This window comes from Pararge aegeria, chromosome 6 (assembly GCF_905163445.1).
Source record: "Pararge aegeria chromosome 6, ilParAegt1.1, whole genome shotgun sequence".
NCBI lineage: Eukaryota > Metazoa > Arthropoda > Insecta > Lepidoptera > Nymphalidae > Pararge > Pararge aegeria.
The window spans coordinates 6,372,734-6,393,231 of NC_053185.1; the positions used below are offsets into that span (position 1 = coordinate 6,372,734).

Genomic DNA, 20,498 nt, shown 5'->3' on the forward strand with positions numbered 1-20,498 from the left:
TGTTATTGTTTGTTTGTTTTTATTTCGCCCTTGAGTGCAATCTCACCTGATGGTAAGAGATGATGCAGTAACTGCCTTACCTATTAGAGGTATGTCTGTTAGATTAAACCCATACTCCAAATTGGTTCGGCCACGCGACACTGTACCGGAACACTAATCGCTCAGCGGCACGTCTCTGACCACAGCCAAAGAATATTCAGAAATTATAAATTCCTAAAAGGGTATCTGAACCAAACCAAGAACCTGCATAATAAATCTAAATGAAGATACCACCAATATACGTGAACATACATGTATTTTTATTTCCGTTATCACGTTAATCACATTACACCAACACATAAACATGAATAATCTTAAATACATTCAATTATTTTAATAAACGCTCTCTTTATATTTCCATAAATAGATAATTTACCTTAGAAAAGTATATTATAAACGTACATCTTAAATAAGTTTAAATAAATATACAAAGTCCTCTGTTCTTAAAGTAAATTAAAGCTTTGATTATGTCACACTATAAGCCGAGGGCACCCGGCTTGCTTCATGTCAGCTGTGCTCAGAGCTGACGCTTCGCACCCTACGGATGAATTCTTCTACTTTTTTATATGGACTTTGGCATACTTGACTAGCGTCTATGAGATATGGTCCGTTATTACTTTCACGGCCATCCGGAGTATGTCTTCCGCTGGAATTTTCATTTACACTTCTATTCAAAAACGGTTCTAAGTCTGGACTCACTGGAGATGCAGTAACTGTCTTACTCCTTTCCTGGCTCGCTACTAATTCAGCCTCTTTTTGTCTCAGCCATACTGGGGAGTTTACGTAAACCCTTGGTCGCTCACGTAAAGCATTACATCGTTCCAATGCAGGTCTTCTAACTGGCACTGGTGGTCTGTACGCTGCAGGTAGCGGAACTCCCCTTCCAAACACAGTGCAAATTAGACCTTTTAAGGCTGCTCGGAAATCTTTTAGATGATATGCGTACAATAGTGGATTCACCGCTGAGTTAAGATGGGAAAATACGATACAAAAGTAAGTGAGCGGATTAGGAATATCTAACTCTGGCATGAAGGCCTTGATCGCGTTGATTGTATAGAGCGGTATCCAACAGACAATGAAAAAAAAGACTATGATTGCGAGATTTTGGGTAGCCTTGACCTCTCGCTTCTGGGCTGCCCCCAGAACCCGTAACATGGTGCCTCGCCCGTGGCATCCTTCCACGGTCACTACCGCGCTCATCTGTAAATAAACGAAATTAGGTTTAAATTTCATTTAAAGTGTGATGTTGTTGTTTGGGTGAAGAAACAGACTTGTTGGCCTTGATAGTTCAAACATCTCTTCGACCTTAATATAAAGACGCTTTAGTTGTCTATACTTGCAGAATTGTATGTGTCCTTTAATTAATTCAAAAAAAATCAATTCATTTATTTCAAGTAGGCCTAATATAAGCACTTTTGAAACGTCAAGTCTGTCTGTGTGTAGTGGCTCTACCACCGGTTGGGAAGGCAGATTCTACTGAGAAGAAGCCGGCAAGAAACTCAGCAGTTGCTCTTTATATCTACAATTTACATTTTACATTTTAAAATTATTTTTTCTATCTTATGAGAGATGAAAGCGGAGCCGGCAAGCAACCTTGTCATTAAGAAATTCATCAATTGTATAATAACCTCGCTGTAATAAATGTGTTTTAACACATTCTTTGAACTTATGCAGGTCCAAAATTACCTATTATATTTTAATAATTGTTTATATGAGGAAACGTGTTGGATCCGCAGTTTTATATTGGAATACCTGCGTATAAATCTTACTTACTAAAAGTATGAATGTGAAAGTGTGTATAAGATTATAGGGAAGGTTATCAATGGATATAGGGAATGGCAGATCAATGGATTTTTGCGATTCTGTACAGATTTTATGGGCCGTTAAGTGACTACTTTTAACTCAAGAATTTCTAAAGTATTTTTTTACCATAATGGTCTTCTGACCATTAACAAACAAAAAAATAACTTAATGCGCAGAAGCGCATGAGTGATGAGGCTTACCACCTCAGTCACAAACTGTTGGAGTCACAAAACTGTGGGCGGTACGTTGTTCCTGGCATGCTCAGTGAAGTGGTGCTTTGGGTATAAGGAATGGTTTTCCACTTCCAACATAATGGACAATCCATCTGCTTGGTCCGTAAATTGTTACTTTAAAAAAAAACAAAGAATCACTTATACTCGATTTAGCGAAATAGTTTTAAATTATACCTACAGTGAAATATAATATTTCAGTTTTCGCATAAAAGTAAACTAAAACACGATTGGCATCCATTACTAATTGTAACAACTAAAAAAACTTTTATGTATTCACGCGTATGTATATAAGTGCGAGTTAAATGGCAAAACGTACCTACGTGTGAGTAAATTATTAATTTTTTTTTTCATCATTATGTATTCTGTCATAACCCTATAGCTTAGTTTCAGTTTCCCAATAAACTGCAGAGATAAACTTATTATTTGTGTCTTCTCATAATTATTCAATTTAAAAATGGTAATGATAACTCAGTAAGTTAAACATGGCGTCACATTTCAGTAAACAGGTGTCAGCTTACTGACACCGAAATAGAACTGAAGTATTGGTATTTATTATCAGTACACGCATTCGCCACAAGAAGATATAATGCTGCGTAAGGCAGTCTGTGAAGACTGGTTTAAATGGCCTTCAAGTAACCTCTAAATTTGACTCATTACATTGGAAACAGTTAAAAATAAAAATGAAACATTTTATTCTCTTGTAATGTGTAACAATTACATGTTCTCCTAGATATAACTAAAAGATTGAATAATTTGAAATGATAAAACCAAAAATATATTCATTATTGGTAATTTAAAAAATTGAATCAAAAATAAAAAATAAAACTTTAATAAGCTTTTATAACGCAATCTTGTTAAATACATGTATAAGAAGGGCTCCACGAAGCTAAATAGTTTTAGAACGATTATTTAAACTTTTTTTTTTATTAACAGAAATTTTAATAGAAATACATAAATAACAATCTTTTAACTGTTAAAAATTCGAGATGTTTTTTTGTTGACACTAAGATTTTTAAAATGTTTGAATTAATATAAAATACTATAAAAAATATCTTTGTGTGATATTGTTTCGAGCGGCGCGGCGGCTTTGCCCCCATACCGTAACGGCCGCGCGGAGGCCTATTTTCGGCATTGAATAAAAAGTATTATACTATACTTTTTATTCAAGATAGTTTACCGAGAAAAAATTCCTTAAATTATTAAAAGTTTTTGAGTTTTTAGCAAAAAACAAATGCTATCTTTATCTTTCTTAATTTATTTGTAAAAATTGCCATTTTTTATGTACTAATAGGTATACCCGATCAAGCCGGCATCCGACCATAGATCAAATACATACGCTGTGGCAGGTTATACAGAAGACCGAAGTATAATCGGCCACTTTGCTTAGCGTTTGTGGACTATGAGAAAGCCTTTGATTCGGCGGACACCTTGGCTGTATGAAGGTCACTGCAAAGATGCCGTATTGACTACCGGTACATCCAAATATAAATACAGGACCAGACTACGAGGCCGATAAAATTGCGTTGCGAGAAAGCGTTGCTGCAATTTTATGCGACAGGGAGATGTTATCTCCCCGAAGCTGTTTACCGCTGCGTCAGAGGACGTCCTTAAGCTTCTGGATTGGAACAAACTTAGCATCAACTCAATGGCGAGTACATCTGGAGAAGAGATTCTGGGAGACTTTAAAACGATGCTTAATGACCTTAACAGAGTTTCTCAACAGGAGGGCCTACGTATAAACATTTAATTTAAAGAAAGAGGTGAAACGCCGAATCCAATTCGGATGGGCAGCTATCGGGAAACTTCGTGACATGTTTTAGTCCAAAATCCCTTAGTGCCTGAAGACCAAGTCTTCGAACAGTGCGTGATGTCTGAAACTATGGACCTTATAAGAAAGCTCAGAGTCACACAGCGAGCTATGGATAGAGCTATCATTATAGCATTAAAGCTTTTATAGCTACGTTAGGAGCTAATGGAATGGCAACCCCGTACCGGTAAACGCAGCGTTGTTTGACCCCCAACCATCGCTCATATTTTTAGGAGCGTGCTCTAGAATTAGCACGTTTTTTAACTAGGTGACTAATACTTTATAAATCATTATTTTCTCTCCTTTACTCTATTGATTTTCTTCGTTATTTTCTTTTGCCTTGACCGTCACCGTCATCCTGCATCTTTTATTTAACCATAATAGAAACATAACTGTGAATATAACAACCAAGTCGAAATCTAACAGCTTTTATAATATTACCATAATAGTCTTGCTCTCAAGAATGTGGAAATCATAGGACGTATTTTAAGATTTCGCTTATATAGTGCCACTAAGTTTCAATGTCTTAATATCCATGTAAATGACGCGCAAGCGGAAAATCCGAGATATTGAGAAAGAGCATTATAATTTTGCAAGATCCCTGGAAAGCTGTGTCTGCTTGTGACTTTCTAAACGCCTCATTTATTATATTGTAAGAAAAGGAGGCTCGTAATTGTTTACGCTGTTTTTATTGTAAGATTGTAACGTTTAATAAGTTTTAGTACCTTCATGCTGGATCCAGGGACTATAATTAATAGATAGTACCTTCTTGTGGAAACCACAGGTAGCAGAGGTGGGGTGAAAAATATTTGCCACTGCCAAGTTGGAAGACAGTATAGTTAGTATAGTTGCACGGTATAAAATGTGTGTTATGTGTGTTTATTTATCTATATTGCCATCGAACTCAGAATTTTATTCTGAGCGAAAAGTGTGTCACCAAAGCGCTCCCTCGATACCATATAAATCGTACTTAACTCTCACGCGATCGAATAAGTAAACGTCGGATGAAAACCTCACACTTGGCATTCGGTCGTTGTACATCGCATATTAGTTTACATTTACTTTTATTTAGTTTATAAGTTTTTTTTTTTTTGGAAACTTTATGTAAATAAATAAATAAAAATAAATACTAAATATGTTAGTATTTAATAATATTGCATTTTACTATTTATAACGTCATAACTACGCAGAAATATAAGGTTGTCCACTTAACTAAAGTCGCTTATGTATGTTTTTTCTTATGTGCAATAAAGTAATTAAACAAACTTACAAACAAACATCGCTAAAATAAAATATGCACATCCAATTGACAACATCGTCCTGTTCAACCGACTCTTTGAACTCCCCAACGAACTACAGCTAGTCACTCGCAATCAGTGGATCGTTTGTCGTAGAATGTGACATGTGTGAGAATCGACAATGTGTCGAAAAAAAAAAAACCTTACTTTGTTGAATTCCATGCTATACAATGCATTTTGTATTTAAGTTATTTTCACAGCATTACGCCCTACAGCATTTTATTATGGGGTAATGATGCTGATATAGATTCTATTTTCGCCCTTCAGAAGAAGGCTGTTCAGGCAATATTTAAAATGAGCCCAAGAAAAATTCATTTATTTCCATAAAAATATAACAAGATTTAAAAAGAAAATGGACTGTAACAATATAAATATTAGAAGCAAAAATAAACTTACTGTGCAGTTTACTAAGCTACATAAAATTGCTAATTCATTCAAAGAAAAATTGTATATTTTCTTATAACAAATTACCGAATGAAATCTTTGAGATGTCTATCAATAACTTCAAAGTTTATATAAAACGTAAGCTTCCAGCAAAATACCATTTTAATGTTAAGGATTACATAAAGGATAAAAAAGCCTGGAGAATTGCTCTAACTTCATAGCTTATTAATTATTTTTTTTAAGTTGGCGAATGAAGTTATCACCATCCCCTTACAATTATGAAAACATATATGTATGATGTGATAGGTCTACATGAATAAAGAATTTATGAAATTTAATGTGCTGTACACCGCTAAAAGCAGGATAATCTGTAGGTACGGTGTAATGTATAATAACTTTAATCTTTATACTCCACACTAAACAGATCCTCGGTAATGTACCTACTCTAAACACATCTCCTGAGGGTGCTCCGATGTCGAAGCGAAACTTGCTTAGAGAGTACATTGCCGAAGATCTGTTTGATGTGGTGTAGCTGAACCAATAGTCAAACGTGGCAGTTTATATGAAGAATCTAGTAACTAGAAACTGTCATTTATAAACTGTGGTACAACATTCGTTAGATAAGTCAATCGGCTTTTTTATTGACGTATATTGGTCATCTAATCGAGTTCAATTTACTTCGGTATTGGTGCTATTTCTGTTATAGATATAAGTCGCGTCACGTAAAAAGAGTGCTAAAGATTCTACTACGTATTGAATGTTTAAAACTGGAATTGGTATTGTGTAAAACTGAACTGGCAACGCTCGTCATTCTGATAAAAGTCCCTGGGCCGAGTGGGTTCTACCCCATTATCATATTAATGTACGCTCCTCATTCTGAGAAGAGCCCCTGGGCATGGTGGGGTCTACCCCATTATTATAATATTAATGTAATGCTTTGATAATGATGGTGAAGAATTAAAATTGAAAATAGCATGCTATAAGCTGTACTAATTCCGTACTTAGTGAGGTTGAATACAAAAATAACCATTTAGTCAAATGTTTAGTATGTGTTTTCATGAGATAATGGGATGGGATATGTGCCACACACGCCATCGTAGACTGCATCACTACTTACCTAAGGCCTAAATGGTGGTTGAATAGAAAATAAAAATAAATCAACAGAAAACGTTCCGTTTTCAAAACTTAAAAAGATAATGGACTGTAACAATAAATTTATATTGTTACAGTCCATTAGAAGCAAAAATAAACTTGTTGTGCAGTTTACTAGGATACATAAAATTGCTGATTCATTCAAGGGCAATTGTATATTATTTTATAACAAATTACCGAATGAAATCTTAGAGATGTCTATCAATAACTTCAAAGGAAACATAAAACGTAAGCTTACAAAGACAAACATTATACAAACGCTATCTACTTATTGTATTTTCCTCATTTGTCTCTATTTGGCCTTCAGTAATTACTGTTGCTATGTTTATAGGTAAATATAATAAAAGCACCGCCGATACAAATACACAAAACGTGTCGCAAAGTTTCACTACTCACGGTTGATTACTTTGCGGGTCACTTCTGCGGAGCTCGCGTCCATTTGCGGAATCGCTTTTCTGTTGTTTGTATGGAACTGTGTTCATGGATTGTACCGCAACAAATAGTCGAATCAACATTGCCTTTTTGTTATGCTTGACAAACTTGTCCTTAGCTACTATCTCATGTAACGTAATGGAAAAGGAGTGGGGTAGTTTTTTTGCATCTCTTATCAGGTAGTAGAGATTACCAAAAACTGGTGAATGAAGTACATTCATATTTGTTTTTTATTTAAATGATTACAACTTTCTCCGAAAAACAAGATCCTACGCAATAAACACACAGCGAAGCTCGTTCGCTTCTAAAATTTAAATTTAAATTTCGAATTCCGAAGGTTATAAATGTAATCAATTTATGAACAGTATATTAGTATTACATAGTATTTATTATTTAATTATTAATACATGTTCTTCCTCGCCCCTCGTTTGGGAGGTATTTGCCTAGGGCAAACGCTATTTAAATAATTCAAGCAGTAAAAGTAAACACTAAATTACGGTTAGAAAGGCAATATTTTTAATACAATTCGAGCTACATGATGAGGGCGGAACATGTTCTCTCGGGGTGACAGGCGTCGTGTATTAGCAGATTCCTGAATCTCCCAATATATTCTTAGGGCGGCCACCGAAGGAGGGTTTTTATTAGAAAGAAATACTATATATAACGAACGTCCTACTGTACATCTTTTGGAGAGATTTCGGATTGCATTTTTTAATATTATTAAAAAACAATAATTAACTAGGTACTAACGATTTTCTAAATTAAACAAAAATCATAATTTTTCTGTGTAAAAGAACTGTATGTCGTGGTCAATGGCTTCTGTGGCGTGAGGTGTGCGGCTTGGAGTTGTTGCGAATTTTCTTTCTTTAATTTTAATTTACAATTTCATTAAAAATAAATATAAATAAAACTTTTTTTTTTAATCTGTGAGTGCGTATTTCTGAGCAACACTTCGCAGGGCATGCAAGGAACACATCCTTCAAGTTGCCGCCCTGTGACCATCAACCTGAGGCGTAGGTGTTGGCATCTGCCAGTAATTACACCGGCACCCACGCCCGGAAACCGGACCGGAACACAGCATTGCAACAATGCTGCTTAGCGGCAGATATAAGTATGGTGGTAGTACTTCTCCGGACGAGCTCTGTCATAAAATGCTCTACTACTACTTATAATGGCGTCTGTCGATCTAGCAACGCTAATCTAAGTCGGGGTATAATTTTATTATTTTATTATAGTTAAATATCAAATATGTAACTATAATCAAAAAGTTCATAGAAAAAAAAATAGTTTGACGGCCGACTGGCGCAGTGCGCAGCGATATGTTTTCTAAGTAAAAGGCTATGGGTTCGATTCCCACAACTGGATAATGTGTGTGTGATGAACATGATTGTTTTTCAGTATCTGCGTGTTTATCTGTATATTATAAGTATTTATGTGTACAATACGCATGCACTCAAACGCATAATTAACATGTCCCACGTCAGGAAAGGAGAAAAACGTAAGCAACGCGTCATGAGGTTGCCCAACAGAAGCCCAACAGCTTGTATGATATGAGTGCGTAATTTACTAGGTATTTGACTGGTTACTCGCAGAAACGAGTGACTCACAACGTTAATCGTAATTCTCTTTCATTATGGTGGGATTTTATCAGGAAACTCACATTGAAATAGCGTTTTTTTTTTCCTTTAGTACGTACAGTTTTGTGTTATTGTTAAGTTGTTATATATCGATGAATAACAAGCTAAATTTTTTTTTTATACGGAAAGAAGGTAGGTGACAACAATCTAAGTAACTATCTACGGAAGGATTGGCATTAATTTTGTAGTTCAAATGTACTTAGTAAAAAAAATATAAACGTTTTTTCCAAGATCTGTAAACCATTTATATTGTGCTGCTAAGCGTTTTAGTGTTCTGGTGCGATGTCGCGTAGAAACCTATTAGGGCTATGACTAACATACTCCCTAACAGGTTAGCCCTCTACAATCTTAAACTGCATCATAACACAAGTTGAGATTGCAGTCAAGGGCTAACTTGTACTTTGTAGTGGAATTGAAAAAAAAATCACGTCCAAAATCAACTGATAGGTCCTAAACAGAAAGTTAAGTTAAAACAATGCATTAAAATAAATTAAATAAATCGTGGTTACTACACGATTGATGAATTTCTTTACGACAAGTCTGGTTGGAAGCAAGCCGCTCCGCTAGGTACATCTCTCACAAGATCAAAATATTAAAACTTAAGATTGTTCGCTGCGAATGCTTTTGAAAAAGAAATTTCTTGCCAGCTTTTCTCGGTAGAATCTGCCGAGAAAAGCTGGCAAGAAATTTCTTTTAGATTTTGACTTTGCAGTGGGCCGGTAATAGGTTGATAATGTAAAGTTGACAGACTGTCTTTACATTTAAAAGTGCTCATAAACTAGGCCTACTTGAAATAAATGAATTTTGATTTTTTTAAAACAAAATAATATTTTAAAAAAATTAGTACTTTTTACCTAGTGTGTAAACAGAACCATTTCGAATATTGTCTGAAGTACTTCTTTAGATTGGATCCCAGCTTAGATCCCACTGCTCATGTGAGACACTGTTTAACAACAACTACCTCTAAACGCAACTTCGCCCAGAATTTACTATTTTCCTGAATTGTAACACTGCTGCCCTATATTAATGTTATAAAAATTAAAAATCCGAAATTGCTGCGTGAAAAAAGGGCTCTTAATTTTACTTGGCATAAAGTACGGAAATCGAGATCACCACCATTTGTATTTAGAAATTAACTAATAATATATATGCGAATGCTTAGTTGTTCGTTTGTTACGCTTTCACGCCTTAACTACTAAACCGATCATCATTAAACTTTTTTTTTAGTAACAAGTTAGCCCTTGACTGCCTGGTGGTAAGCGATGATGCAGTCTGAGATAGTAGGGGGCTAACCTGTTGGGTTGTATGGCAATACCCCTAATCAGTTTCTACGCGACATCGTACCGGAACGCTAAATCGCTTAGCGGCATGTCGTGATAACAAAAAGAACACCCGACTAAGTTTATTGTGGTCTGCTTCTTAGAAGGGCGCGATCGGCATCCTCGTAGCTTTAGTTTAAAGTTTACGTATATGGAAGTCGCCATCGGCTTACTAACATGTACACCTCGACAGCCGGTTGGTGTAGTAGGCAGTGACCCTGCTTCCCGAGTCCAAGGCTGTGGGTTCGATTCTCACAACTGGAAAATGTTTGTGTGATGAACATGCTTTTCAGTGTCTGGCTGTTTATCCGTATATTATAAGTAAGTATAATTGTGTACCTTTTATATTCATAAAAGCATTCATCAGCTATCTTAGTACCAATAACACAAGCTACGCTTACTTTGGGGCTAGATGGTGATGTGTTTATTGTCGTAGTATATTTATTTATTTAGTATTTAGTAAGTGTCATCCTACCATCTATGGGCCTAATTGAACAAAGATATTTTTGACTTTGACTTTGTAGTAGGCCAGTAATAAGTTGATAAAGTAACTTTGTTGAAATAAACCCCATCTCTTACCTGTTTAACAACAACCCTATAAATGTGTGCGTAGAAGGCCGCCAGCAGTACGCTCGGGGTCACGATGGTGGCGAAGTAGAGGAATAGCAGATAGTTGTAGTCCATAACCTCCACGAAGTAGCACCCCGGGGTGGAGTTGGTATCGTAGCCGCGGTGCCACCCGAACAGTGGGAGCAAGCCCACCCCGCCACCAGCTACCCAGCAGGCGGAAATTATAACTGAAATGAAGAAAACAAGTTCAAAGTTTGAATGAAGCGAAAGCTTATAAATAAGTCCTATCGTAGTATAAAGGATTACGTAAACGATAAAAAAAGCTTGGGTGTGAATCTGTACCAGGTTTTTTCTTAAACATTTTCAAAAGACAACGTGAGATGGTGATAACAAAAAGGACACCCGGCTATGTTTGTTTGTGGGCTTCTTTTAGACTGCACGTTTAGAACCCTCGAACTCTTTAGTTTTAGGTAACTATGTACATATTTGAGCGCATCAAAAGTGCCATCTATTTGCCTACTTGAATAAAGAAATATTTGACTTTGACGTTGAAAAAAATACTATAAAAAATCCTACAGAAAATAAAAAAATAACATAATTGTTTAACTTAATCAAAATCAATACACAAATCGTTCCAGCACTTGTTAGTATCATTATAAAATGTCTCTTTTTAACATTATTTGCAAATACGACAAGGTCAGTCATTTGAAGTTGGACTGCCTAAAGTAAATGGTGCCTCAGGTAGTGTTTACCTTATTGTAAAACCGGTTTACTATAAAAACAACAAGATAATTCAATATATAGATGGTTACCTACAACAAATATGCATTTAACAAGCTGTTGATTACACTTCCATTTTAGATATATATACATTATATACATAGACTCGACAAAGCAATAGGAAGTTTTTATAACTCGTACTGGAGATTTTCTTCATTTTATATTATCTTCTATATTAATTATGAGTATCTAATCTACTATTGTTTATTATATATTATATATCTATATCTATGTATATATGATTATTTATATGCACCACCTACCTCTCTTCTTGAGCTGTGTTTTACGCCTTTGGTTGCCTGGAAGAGATCGCTATGTAGCGATAAGGCCGCCAAATTGTATACTTGTTGTTAATTTTTTTTTATTTATAATTTTAATATATGTTTATGTGGTGTACTATAAAAGTGTATTCATTCATTCATCTTCATACCCTGTGCATACCCTCTATGCACGCCACTGGCCTATGCCTCAGGTCGTTGGACACTGCGCAGAACTTTGAAGGGCGTGTTTCTTGTATGCGCTGCGAAATGTTGCTCTGTTTATAGGCGATGGTTTCCCACTTTCTATCCCGTCAATTACTATTACTTATTTGATAATATACATACCCGATGGCAGCGGCGTGCACTTCATACATACACAAAAGCGATGCCTACCCTTTTTTTGGCGTGGTGGAAAAGCTTTATTGCTTTCTCCGACGCTTGGGCAGGACGGAGCTTATGTGGGACTTTCCCTCTAAATGGGTACACCCAAACTAAAAACCACCACGTCGCCATGTCTCTCTTATGTTGACTTTGTTGCATGTAACTGGCAACAGAGAGTGACATTTGATGCCAATTTAAGGCTGCCTGTCCACTGGAACGGAGCGAGGCAGCGGAGCCGAGAAACGGAGAAATTTTAACCAATAGCACAAATCCGCTGCTCTTAAGTGAACCAGACACAGTACGCAACTGCGCTCCGCATTAGTCCGTTTCATTTACATTTATTTCCATTTAGTGGATATATGTTAATGGTTTCATGTAGTTTTTTATAAAGTCTAGAGCTGAGGATGTAAAACTGTCTCCCTGATAAATTGAAATGGAAATTTTGTATTATTTATTAATTATAGACATAAACCTCCTAGAATACCAATAATGATTGTAATTTTAATTCCTTATCATATACCTACCTACCTATTGAGTAGGTACAGAATAAAAATAAATTATTGTTAATTTAAAACATCGTTTTCACGAGTCGTCCGATAAGAGTGGAAAACCACGTTCGGGGAAATCAATTCCTAGTTGAACGTCATTAACATCAGATTTATAATAAATTAATTTGTCAGCCATGTATCTGGGTCGAGATAGCGACACAAACAACCAGAATTTAAACACTTGGTACACTTAATTTAAAACGGCGATAGACTAGTGATTCGGGCTTCTACCCTTTTGGATCAACCGAGTTCAATCCCAGACGCATACCTGTAACTCCTAAAAGTTAGGTGCTTTTTTTATTTAATCAATTAAAATAACCAGAGATACCGACATAGCAGAACGAGTCGCGAAGCTGAAGTGGCAATGCACGGAAAACATAGCTCTGAGAACGGATGTACGTTGGGGTCCTAAGGCTGGATGCAAGCGGCACAAAACCGTGGAATTACGAGCTCCCTAAAAAGATCTATGTCCAGCAGTGGGCGTCTATCGCTTGCTATGATGATTATGATAAATTAAAATAACACAGCGATATCGCTATATAGCGATAAGGCCGCCAAATTGTACCTTCTACCTTAAAACTCAGTTGTATTTGTATTTTTGTGAATTCTCTCTGTGGTGTACAATCAAAGTGTATTCATTCATTTACTCACTTTAACGGTGAAGGAAATACTTGTGAGGAAAACTGCAGGCCTGACAATTTTCTATGACGTTTTCAAAGGCGTTTGAAGTCTACCAATCCACACTTGGCGAGAGAGGACATTTTCTACAAATAAGATTTACTAAATGGTCCAGTGAAACATATGATGAACTACTTTATTTAGCCATTCGATTACCTACTTTATTATGATTGCCAAGCAATTTATACTTGTCACGATGAACACGAGTCATGATGACAGTGAAATACTAGGAGAACTACACAATAATTAACGGCTTAGCGATATATTGATATTTTGTAACAGATGATCAACAGTTGAAATTGAACAGAACCCTCATTTAGCCAATCTTGCATGAAGTGCTTTGTGTCCAAAAACAGTGAATACGCCCCGCGAAAATATCCCTTCACACCCGCGGAAAGTTGCTAGCTCGCTAACTTTTCCCATTTTCTCCATTTTATGGTAAACGTTTAGGATATTAGAGGTAAAATAATTACTGTCGACTACTAACCGCATATTCAAGAAACACTACTTAAGTGGATTGGTTATTTATGCTTCAATATTAGTCGTGTACACGGTTTCGGTAAGTTCTCATTTCTGTGTATTTAATCTTAATGCAAACCAAATCATGAAAAAAATGTTTTTAATAAAGAAATACACTTTGTTAATACGTAAACTATTACTAGTTACAAGTGTAGTAAGTCTGTACAGAATGTGGAATGCTGGAAGACATCCAGCATATCCTTTTGGAATGTGTACGTAACGAGGTGGAAAGAACAAATTTATTTAATAAGTTTAATTTAGAACGTATGAATATTGGTATTTGTAATAGCATTCTAGCTTCTCCGTTATCACGAGAGGCTAGAATGCTATACAAAATGATTTATATAACAATGCGGCGTAGAGAGTAGTAAGAAGTACGTGTAGATACAACAAAGTGTAAACCTATGAGGGTGACATGTTCAGTGTTGAACAAACCCTATAATAAAAGAAAAAAAAAAAAAAAAAAAAAAAGTGTAGTAAGTCTACATATTAATAAGCAAGAAATAAATATTTTTAGATACACTCTTCTTTGGCACTCATTAGCATTTATCATATAGGTAGGTGAGTATTACCAAGTTTGTTTCAGTAGAGTTCGTCATATCGTAACAATGTAATTCGTAACATGTGGTCGTATAACACATAATTTGTATGAAACAACAATATTTTTCAGTTAAAACTACACAGTATACTTAGTTGTAGTTAGGTATTTGTTTCAATGTAATTTTGAAAACTGTTTTACATATTGTTTGTTCAGCTGTACATATATGAGTAACCTTCTGACTAATAAGAGTGCTGTACGAAAATAAGTTTATACATTTTTGTCATTAGCTTATTGGGATGAGTTTCATTGAAGTACTTATAGGCAATAGGCATGTAAAGGTATTCCATATACGCTTGTAACCCCAAGAATTGAACATTTCATTCCAACATGTGGCAATCGATTGTCTGAAATAATATACACATAATTTGGCAGCCACAGTTTTACATTATGAATCTATAGTGTACACTGTGCTATATCGATCATCACACGCGATTTGTATTATGAGCACAAAACGCAAGCGAGCGCGATTTGAGAAACGCAAATGTACCTAATGATCAATGCACACGTGATTTATACGACGTTTGAGAGCAAAAAACAGATTTGACTTTCAAATAGTTTCTAGTACCCAGACAATGAATAAGCATTTTAGCTACTGTAATAGTAGTTTCCTAGGCCGCTAGGATCTTTTTAGATTTTGTCGCCAAAGGCTTGACAGCCGTTCGTGCCGTGACGTGACGTTAAGGAAAAAGGCGTGCAGTATTTTTCTTTTTTTGTTATCCAACGATGTCGCACAGGTTGGAGCAAGAGTGCGAAAAAAAATTAGTAGCATATATTAAAAATCTAATAAAGCTAATATTCATAACATAAATTATAGAGAAATGTAAATTTGATCACATGAAATGTTTAATGATCTTATAGGAATGCATCTTCTAGGCAAGTGCGCTCCACCTTTAGCTGCATCATTACTTACTATTAGGTGTGATCGCAGCGAAAGATTATTTATAGTCAGTTAGGCTATAAATATTAATTATTATTATTATTTTGATTTATTAACAAACAATATATAAGTATTCTTTTTTTAGCCTTAATTAATTTAATGTTTCGACTTCACCTATATATAACTTGCAGTTAGGTAGGTATACCTAAACTTAACTTAATCAAAACAAGAGGACAGTATTGTAAGGTAAAAGAAACGACCCGCGGTTTTTTGATTTTTCATGAATCCTGCGGGAATTTTTCCGGGATAAAAAGCAGTCTGTGTTAATGCAGGGTATAATCTATCTCCATTCCAAAATTCAGTCAAATTGGTTCAGTAGTTTTTGCGTTTAAGATTTACAAACATCCATTCATATAATATAAGATAGGATATGAGCTTTAAATTCAAGTTATTAAACGTTTAGCTCATTTTATTATGTTAGTGTGATAAAATGTAAATTTTTTTGTGTGCAGCAGATGTCAAATTCGAATGCTTGCTTTTAAGTCTGCGCTGGTCGAATACCCTGTATTCGAAATAATAACATTCTCTTTGGTCTATTTCCCGAATCGATATACAAGGCTGGCTGGAGTGGGGTTACTAAAGGGGGTAAATAATGATGATTGCCCTTTTATGTCATCGACATTACCAGCTCACGTAACGCAACGTACCTACGTATCTATATACGAATTTAGTATGCGCGCTTCCAACGCTTTACGCTAGACTACCGGTGCCTAATTATACACGTACGTACACCTATTGTATAACAGACAATAGAGAAGTTCGGCTACGAATTATTATTGAAAATTAGATAGGTATTACCTTTTTACCAAACAAGAACAAAGAGTTAACAATTAAAGCTAGAACTCTTATTAAGGTTGTCTACATGCTTTACAGACGATACAACATTTATGGGCGAAATGCGTAAACATCGCCCCATAAATTTGCCTGCTTTAACATTCACCTGCTTTAACTAAGAGCCTTACGCAATGCATAATAGATAATATGAGCCGCTTATAGACGTAAACGTCCCTTACGTATTTGAATTTTCAGTGTCTCCTAAACTAAACGTCTGAATAACATGCTGTAAAGTGCATGATTCCTCTAAATAAGATTGTCTTGATAGTGAAAAGACAATTGCAAGGAATGTAAATCATTTTCGACATAAAATTCTATAATGTGGCTTATTTCTATGAGATATGTAGTTAGGTATATGGTTCCGCGTTATGTATTTTGGGTGTAATAAAGAACAGTATTTTTATAGTACACAGCATTTACCAATCACAATAAATGTGATTTGAGCAGTCTTGTAACTTTTCGTAACTTCACGCGCATAAAAGGCTAACTTAAAAGCCGCGCCGCTAGAAGGCAGTTAGAAAACGCGGTCTGACCCTTGCGACCCGTTGTGACGTCATGTGACGCCACTTTCTCCGCAGCCCAGTCAAACTACACCATATCTCATTCTTTACATATATTTTTTATTACAAGTTAGTCGTCTGCAATCTCACCTGGCGATAAGTGGTGATGCAGTCGAAGATGGTAGCGGGCTAACCTATTAGGGAGTATGGCAGTTATATTAAACCCATACCCTGCAAAAGATGACGAGTAAATGTTTTCATCTTTTAAAATAGTACAGAAAGTCTCAAAGATGTTTACGGTATTTCTAATCCACTCATACGGTAGGTACTTATATGGATCCTCGTAAAACTTTAAGAATTCCTTTCTACTTTCTTCTGTGCCTCTATAGGTAGTTCTATATATGGGTATATATATTTTAGGTATATATAGTAGCATACATTTGCGCATTGCATTAATTACATTGCACGTATTCGCACCCTGTCAGTCAGAGGTTCGCATTACTAACCATTTTATTGCTTCAGGGAAAATCCTGTCTCAAGGTCTCACTCAATACCTACACAACAGAAAAATTATTATAATCATTTTTAAATTTTTAAATTTGTTTTAGTAAACAAATAGGAAATTTAATAACTATCTACTATAATATTATACTACCTGCCTGTGTTTGTCGTTTATTAATTTTTTTTTTTAAATCCCCTGGGAACCGTTTGTTTTCCTGGAATAAAAGTCGATGGTACTCTCCATCCTTTCACCTAACTCTAAGCTAAAAATCAATTCGATTGGTTGCCGAGTTAGAGCGTAAGGTAAGGACAAACAAACATACTTAGGTCTAAAAATACCTGGAAATATCATGCACTGCAAACAATATTTTGATAATAGCAAAAGAATATTTATTCCACAACATTATCAGCAGTTTTCATGAATAGGATTTATATAGAAATATTTTATAGAGGGTTAGGTACCATTCCTTAGTATATTTCAATTTTAATTAATTGCAAGTAGATAAGGTAGGTACACCAAATCTACTCGCATCTTTATTCTGTTAATTAGATGTAGATTAAAGAGGTACAAAAATGTTATTATTTATTTGAAAGCAAGTCAAATCACATGTTCAAATAAAATAAAACAACATTCAGTAACAAAATTTAATTAAATCAAATACTGTGTCATAAAATATCACATTTAATATATCTCGAGACATTATAAAGATTCTATGATTTTCTACTTACTTTACTGACAAACCTATATAAATGTAAGTACAAAAACAGATCAGTAATTACTTTGGCCATCTTCAGGCTTTAATTCAAGGAAAAAATGTCATACATCTTTCATTCTCTTAATAATTCACATGTATAAGATTTCAAAAAGATACTTATATCAAAAATACTATATCATTATCTGGTATGGAATGCAAATTGTTACAAGTATTGAACAAATGTAATGAAAATAAAAGTCCAAACATATAAATAAGAACTACCTAGCTAATTTTTTTTTTTTTTTTAATAAACAATGAATAAAGTGAAGACTGCACTCAGTATATACATTACTGGAAGATTCCTTGATGCAGAATTCCTTTTCAAAGATTGTGTTGCATATGTCTGTAAAAGGCCACAAGGCACAGATCTTTTCATATTACTAGTTGGACTATGCCTTAGAACATAACACTGCATGCTGGGTGTAACTTCAACCGGTTTCCCTTTGACATCAAGTGCACTGGTGGTTGTGTTTGTTGTAGTGACTGTTACTGACGTCACAGTGCCAGGTGAAGCTGGAATGTTAGTTACATTGGTGTTAGCAACAGTAACATTGACAGGTACCAGTGTGTTGTTTGGCAACTTTTCATACAGGGTATTAACTACCGGAGGTGGAGGATGATCACTTGCATTAGAATTCACAGTTGTAACATTGGTCACTGTTGTGGTCACTACTGTGGAATTTGTGCCACCACTTTGTCTCTTAGCCTCCTCCTCATAAATGAAACTAGATATCAAATTGCAGTCTATTCTAGTTTCCTCATAGTCTCCATTGTCTTTTTTCAGACCAAATTTACACACTTCACCGGGCTTTGTTTTGTAGGTGTCCCCTGACGAGCCGTGAGACTTAGTTGCTGCATAAGTGGCGACGCCAAGTGTACCAAGGTTGAGTAGAGCTAAACCAGCTAAAAGTGTGCCATATTTGCTTCCAGAATCTTTGTATTGGTACACGTATGATGGAGGGCTCCCATGGTACACTGGATAGCTTTGAGGATGTCCGCCGTGCGTGGGCGTGTATCTTATTTGTTGAGGGGGACTGTAATGGTAATGATGGTGGACGTTTGTGGTGTGACCCGCTCCGGTGCCGGAATGACTTGGTGTGTTACCAGACAAGCCTTTTCCTGCTGGATAGCCGTGGCTACCACCCGAGGATGAAGACCCGTGCCCTGATAGACCACCTGACGAGGGATAGCCGTGACTGCCTCCTGATGAAGGATAGCCATGACTACCCCCTGATGAAGGATAGCCGTGGTTGCCACCGGAAGATGAAGACCCGTGCCCGGAAAGGCCGCCCCCGCTCGACGGATAGCCGTGTCTGCCTCCCGATGAAGGATAACCGTGCCCGCCGCCTGACAGACCGCCACTCTTCGGATACGAATGTCTACCACTAGTGAACGATCGTTTGGACCTTATTGGATCGACTATACTAAGTACTAATAAGGCACAAAACAACGCTTTTATAAAGCGATGCATTTTAAATGATCAACTTTCACCACTTTTTAAAGTTTAAAACCAACAATACGTGATACACTACACGACAACTCTTGCGCACTGAACTAAATAAATAAAAATAATAGCCGTCTCACGCAATTTTTTTTCACAGATAATATTTGACTAAAGTATAGATTAGAGCACCAGTAAGCAGTGTTTATATCCTCTTTGCACCAGTTATAGCTCGGCTAAAACACAGTTTACCTTCATGTATAGTGAAACACTGTGTAATATGACTAATATAAAGTGTAATAATGTATATTTCACAACATTTCAGCAATATTTCTTGCATTTAACATAACTAATCTCATTTAGTATCAAATGAGATTAGTTATGTCGAGCCGGCCGGTCCGGACGATTATAAACTGAATTTTCTTTGTGTTAGAGCATATTTTTGGTAGAACAATTTATTTATGACCACGGAGAAATATTATAACTAACCCAGTCATACCAACATTAAAATTTCGAGTGCCATTTGATTATTTTTAGCAGGAACAAGGAAACAAGGATTTATCGAATGAATCTGTAAAATCGGTTAGTTTAGTAATTTAATCTAATGAGAAAGTAGCATGTTCGTAGTATTTCGTTAGGCTATTTTTGAGTAGTGAGAAGACTTCTACTTTTTTTTTTCTAAAAAGTGATATTGTATATTTATCAATATATAATTATCACATACTTATTTTAGAATCGATCTACATAATCTATTTTACTTGATTATTTTCATGTGTGTATCTACATACTTAATGAATTCATTTATTAGGGAGAAGATTTCCACATAGCACTAATAGTCAAACGTTAGGCTAGTATATATCTCACAAGATAGTCGTCTATTTCAAAGAAAAATCATTAATAAGCCAGAGATAGCGTATGAAAACAATTTAAGTCAGTGCATATGCCATATACTATTATCATTCTACGTAGCATATGCTACGCATAAGTTAGGTACCTACTGCACGCCCTACTCACTAGTAACTATCCTTATCATATCCATATCAATTAGGATACAAACGCTACTAATACAAAATTACTTAAATACCAATG

General features: G+C 35.6%; 2 protein-coding genes across 3 annotated transcripts; both read right to left on the reverse strand.

The window, feature by feature from the left end:
* Nucleotides 1–482: 482 nt before the first annotated feature.
* On the reverse strand, nt 483–11,035 carry LOC120624272 (adenosine receptor A2a-like). The gene is made up of 3 exons (XM_039890720.1): nt 11,017–11,035; nt 10,684–10,958; nt 483–1,239 (listed from the first exon to the last, which is right to left on the reverse strand). The coding sequence occupies exons 1-3, from the start codon at nt 11,033–11,035 to the stop codon at nt 547–549; spliced, it is 987 nt and encodes a 328-aa protein (XP_039746654.1). The 3' UTR covers nt 483–546.
* A 6,808-nt stretch (nt 11,036–17,843) lies between these two features.
* Nucleotides 17,844–19,639, reverse strand: LOC120624215. Of its 2 annotated transcripts, XM_039890631.1 has the most exons (2): nt 19,316–19,639; nt 17,844–19,198 (listed from the first exon to the last, which is right to left on the reverse strand). In XM_039890631.1, the coding sequence occupies exons 1-2, from the start codon at nt 19,437–19,439 to the stop codon at nt 18,213–18,215; spliced, it is 1,110 nt and encodes a 369-aa protein (XP_039746565.1). In that variant the 5' UTR covers nt 19,440–19,639; the 3' UTR covers nt 17,844–18,212. The 2 variants fall into 2 exon arrangements, with proteins under 2 accessions (XP_039746565.1, XP_039746564.1); XM_039890630.1 differs by having other exon boundaries at nt 17,844–19,638.
* Nucleotides 19,640–20,498: the final 859 nt, after the last annotated feature.

What these genes read in the sequence shown, in the direction of transcription:
- LOC120624272 (XM_039890720.1), bottom strand. An exon ending in ATAGGGTTGTTGTTAAACAG is followed by an intron (nt 1,240 to 10,683) that starts GTAAGAGATGGG and finishes GTTTATTTACAG; the next exon opens with ATGAGCGCGGTAGTGACCGT.
- LOC120624215 (XM_039890630.1), bottom strand. Translation starts at nt 19,439, where the DNA reads ATGCATCGCTTTATAAAAGCGTTGTTTTGTGCCTTATTAGTACTTAGT.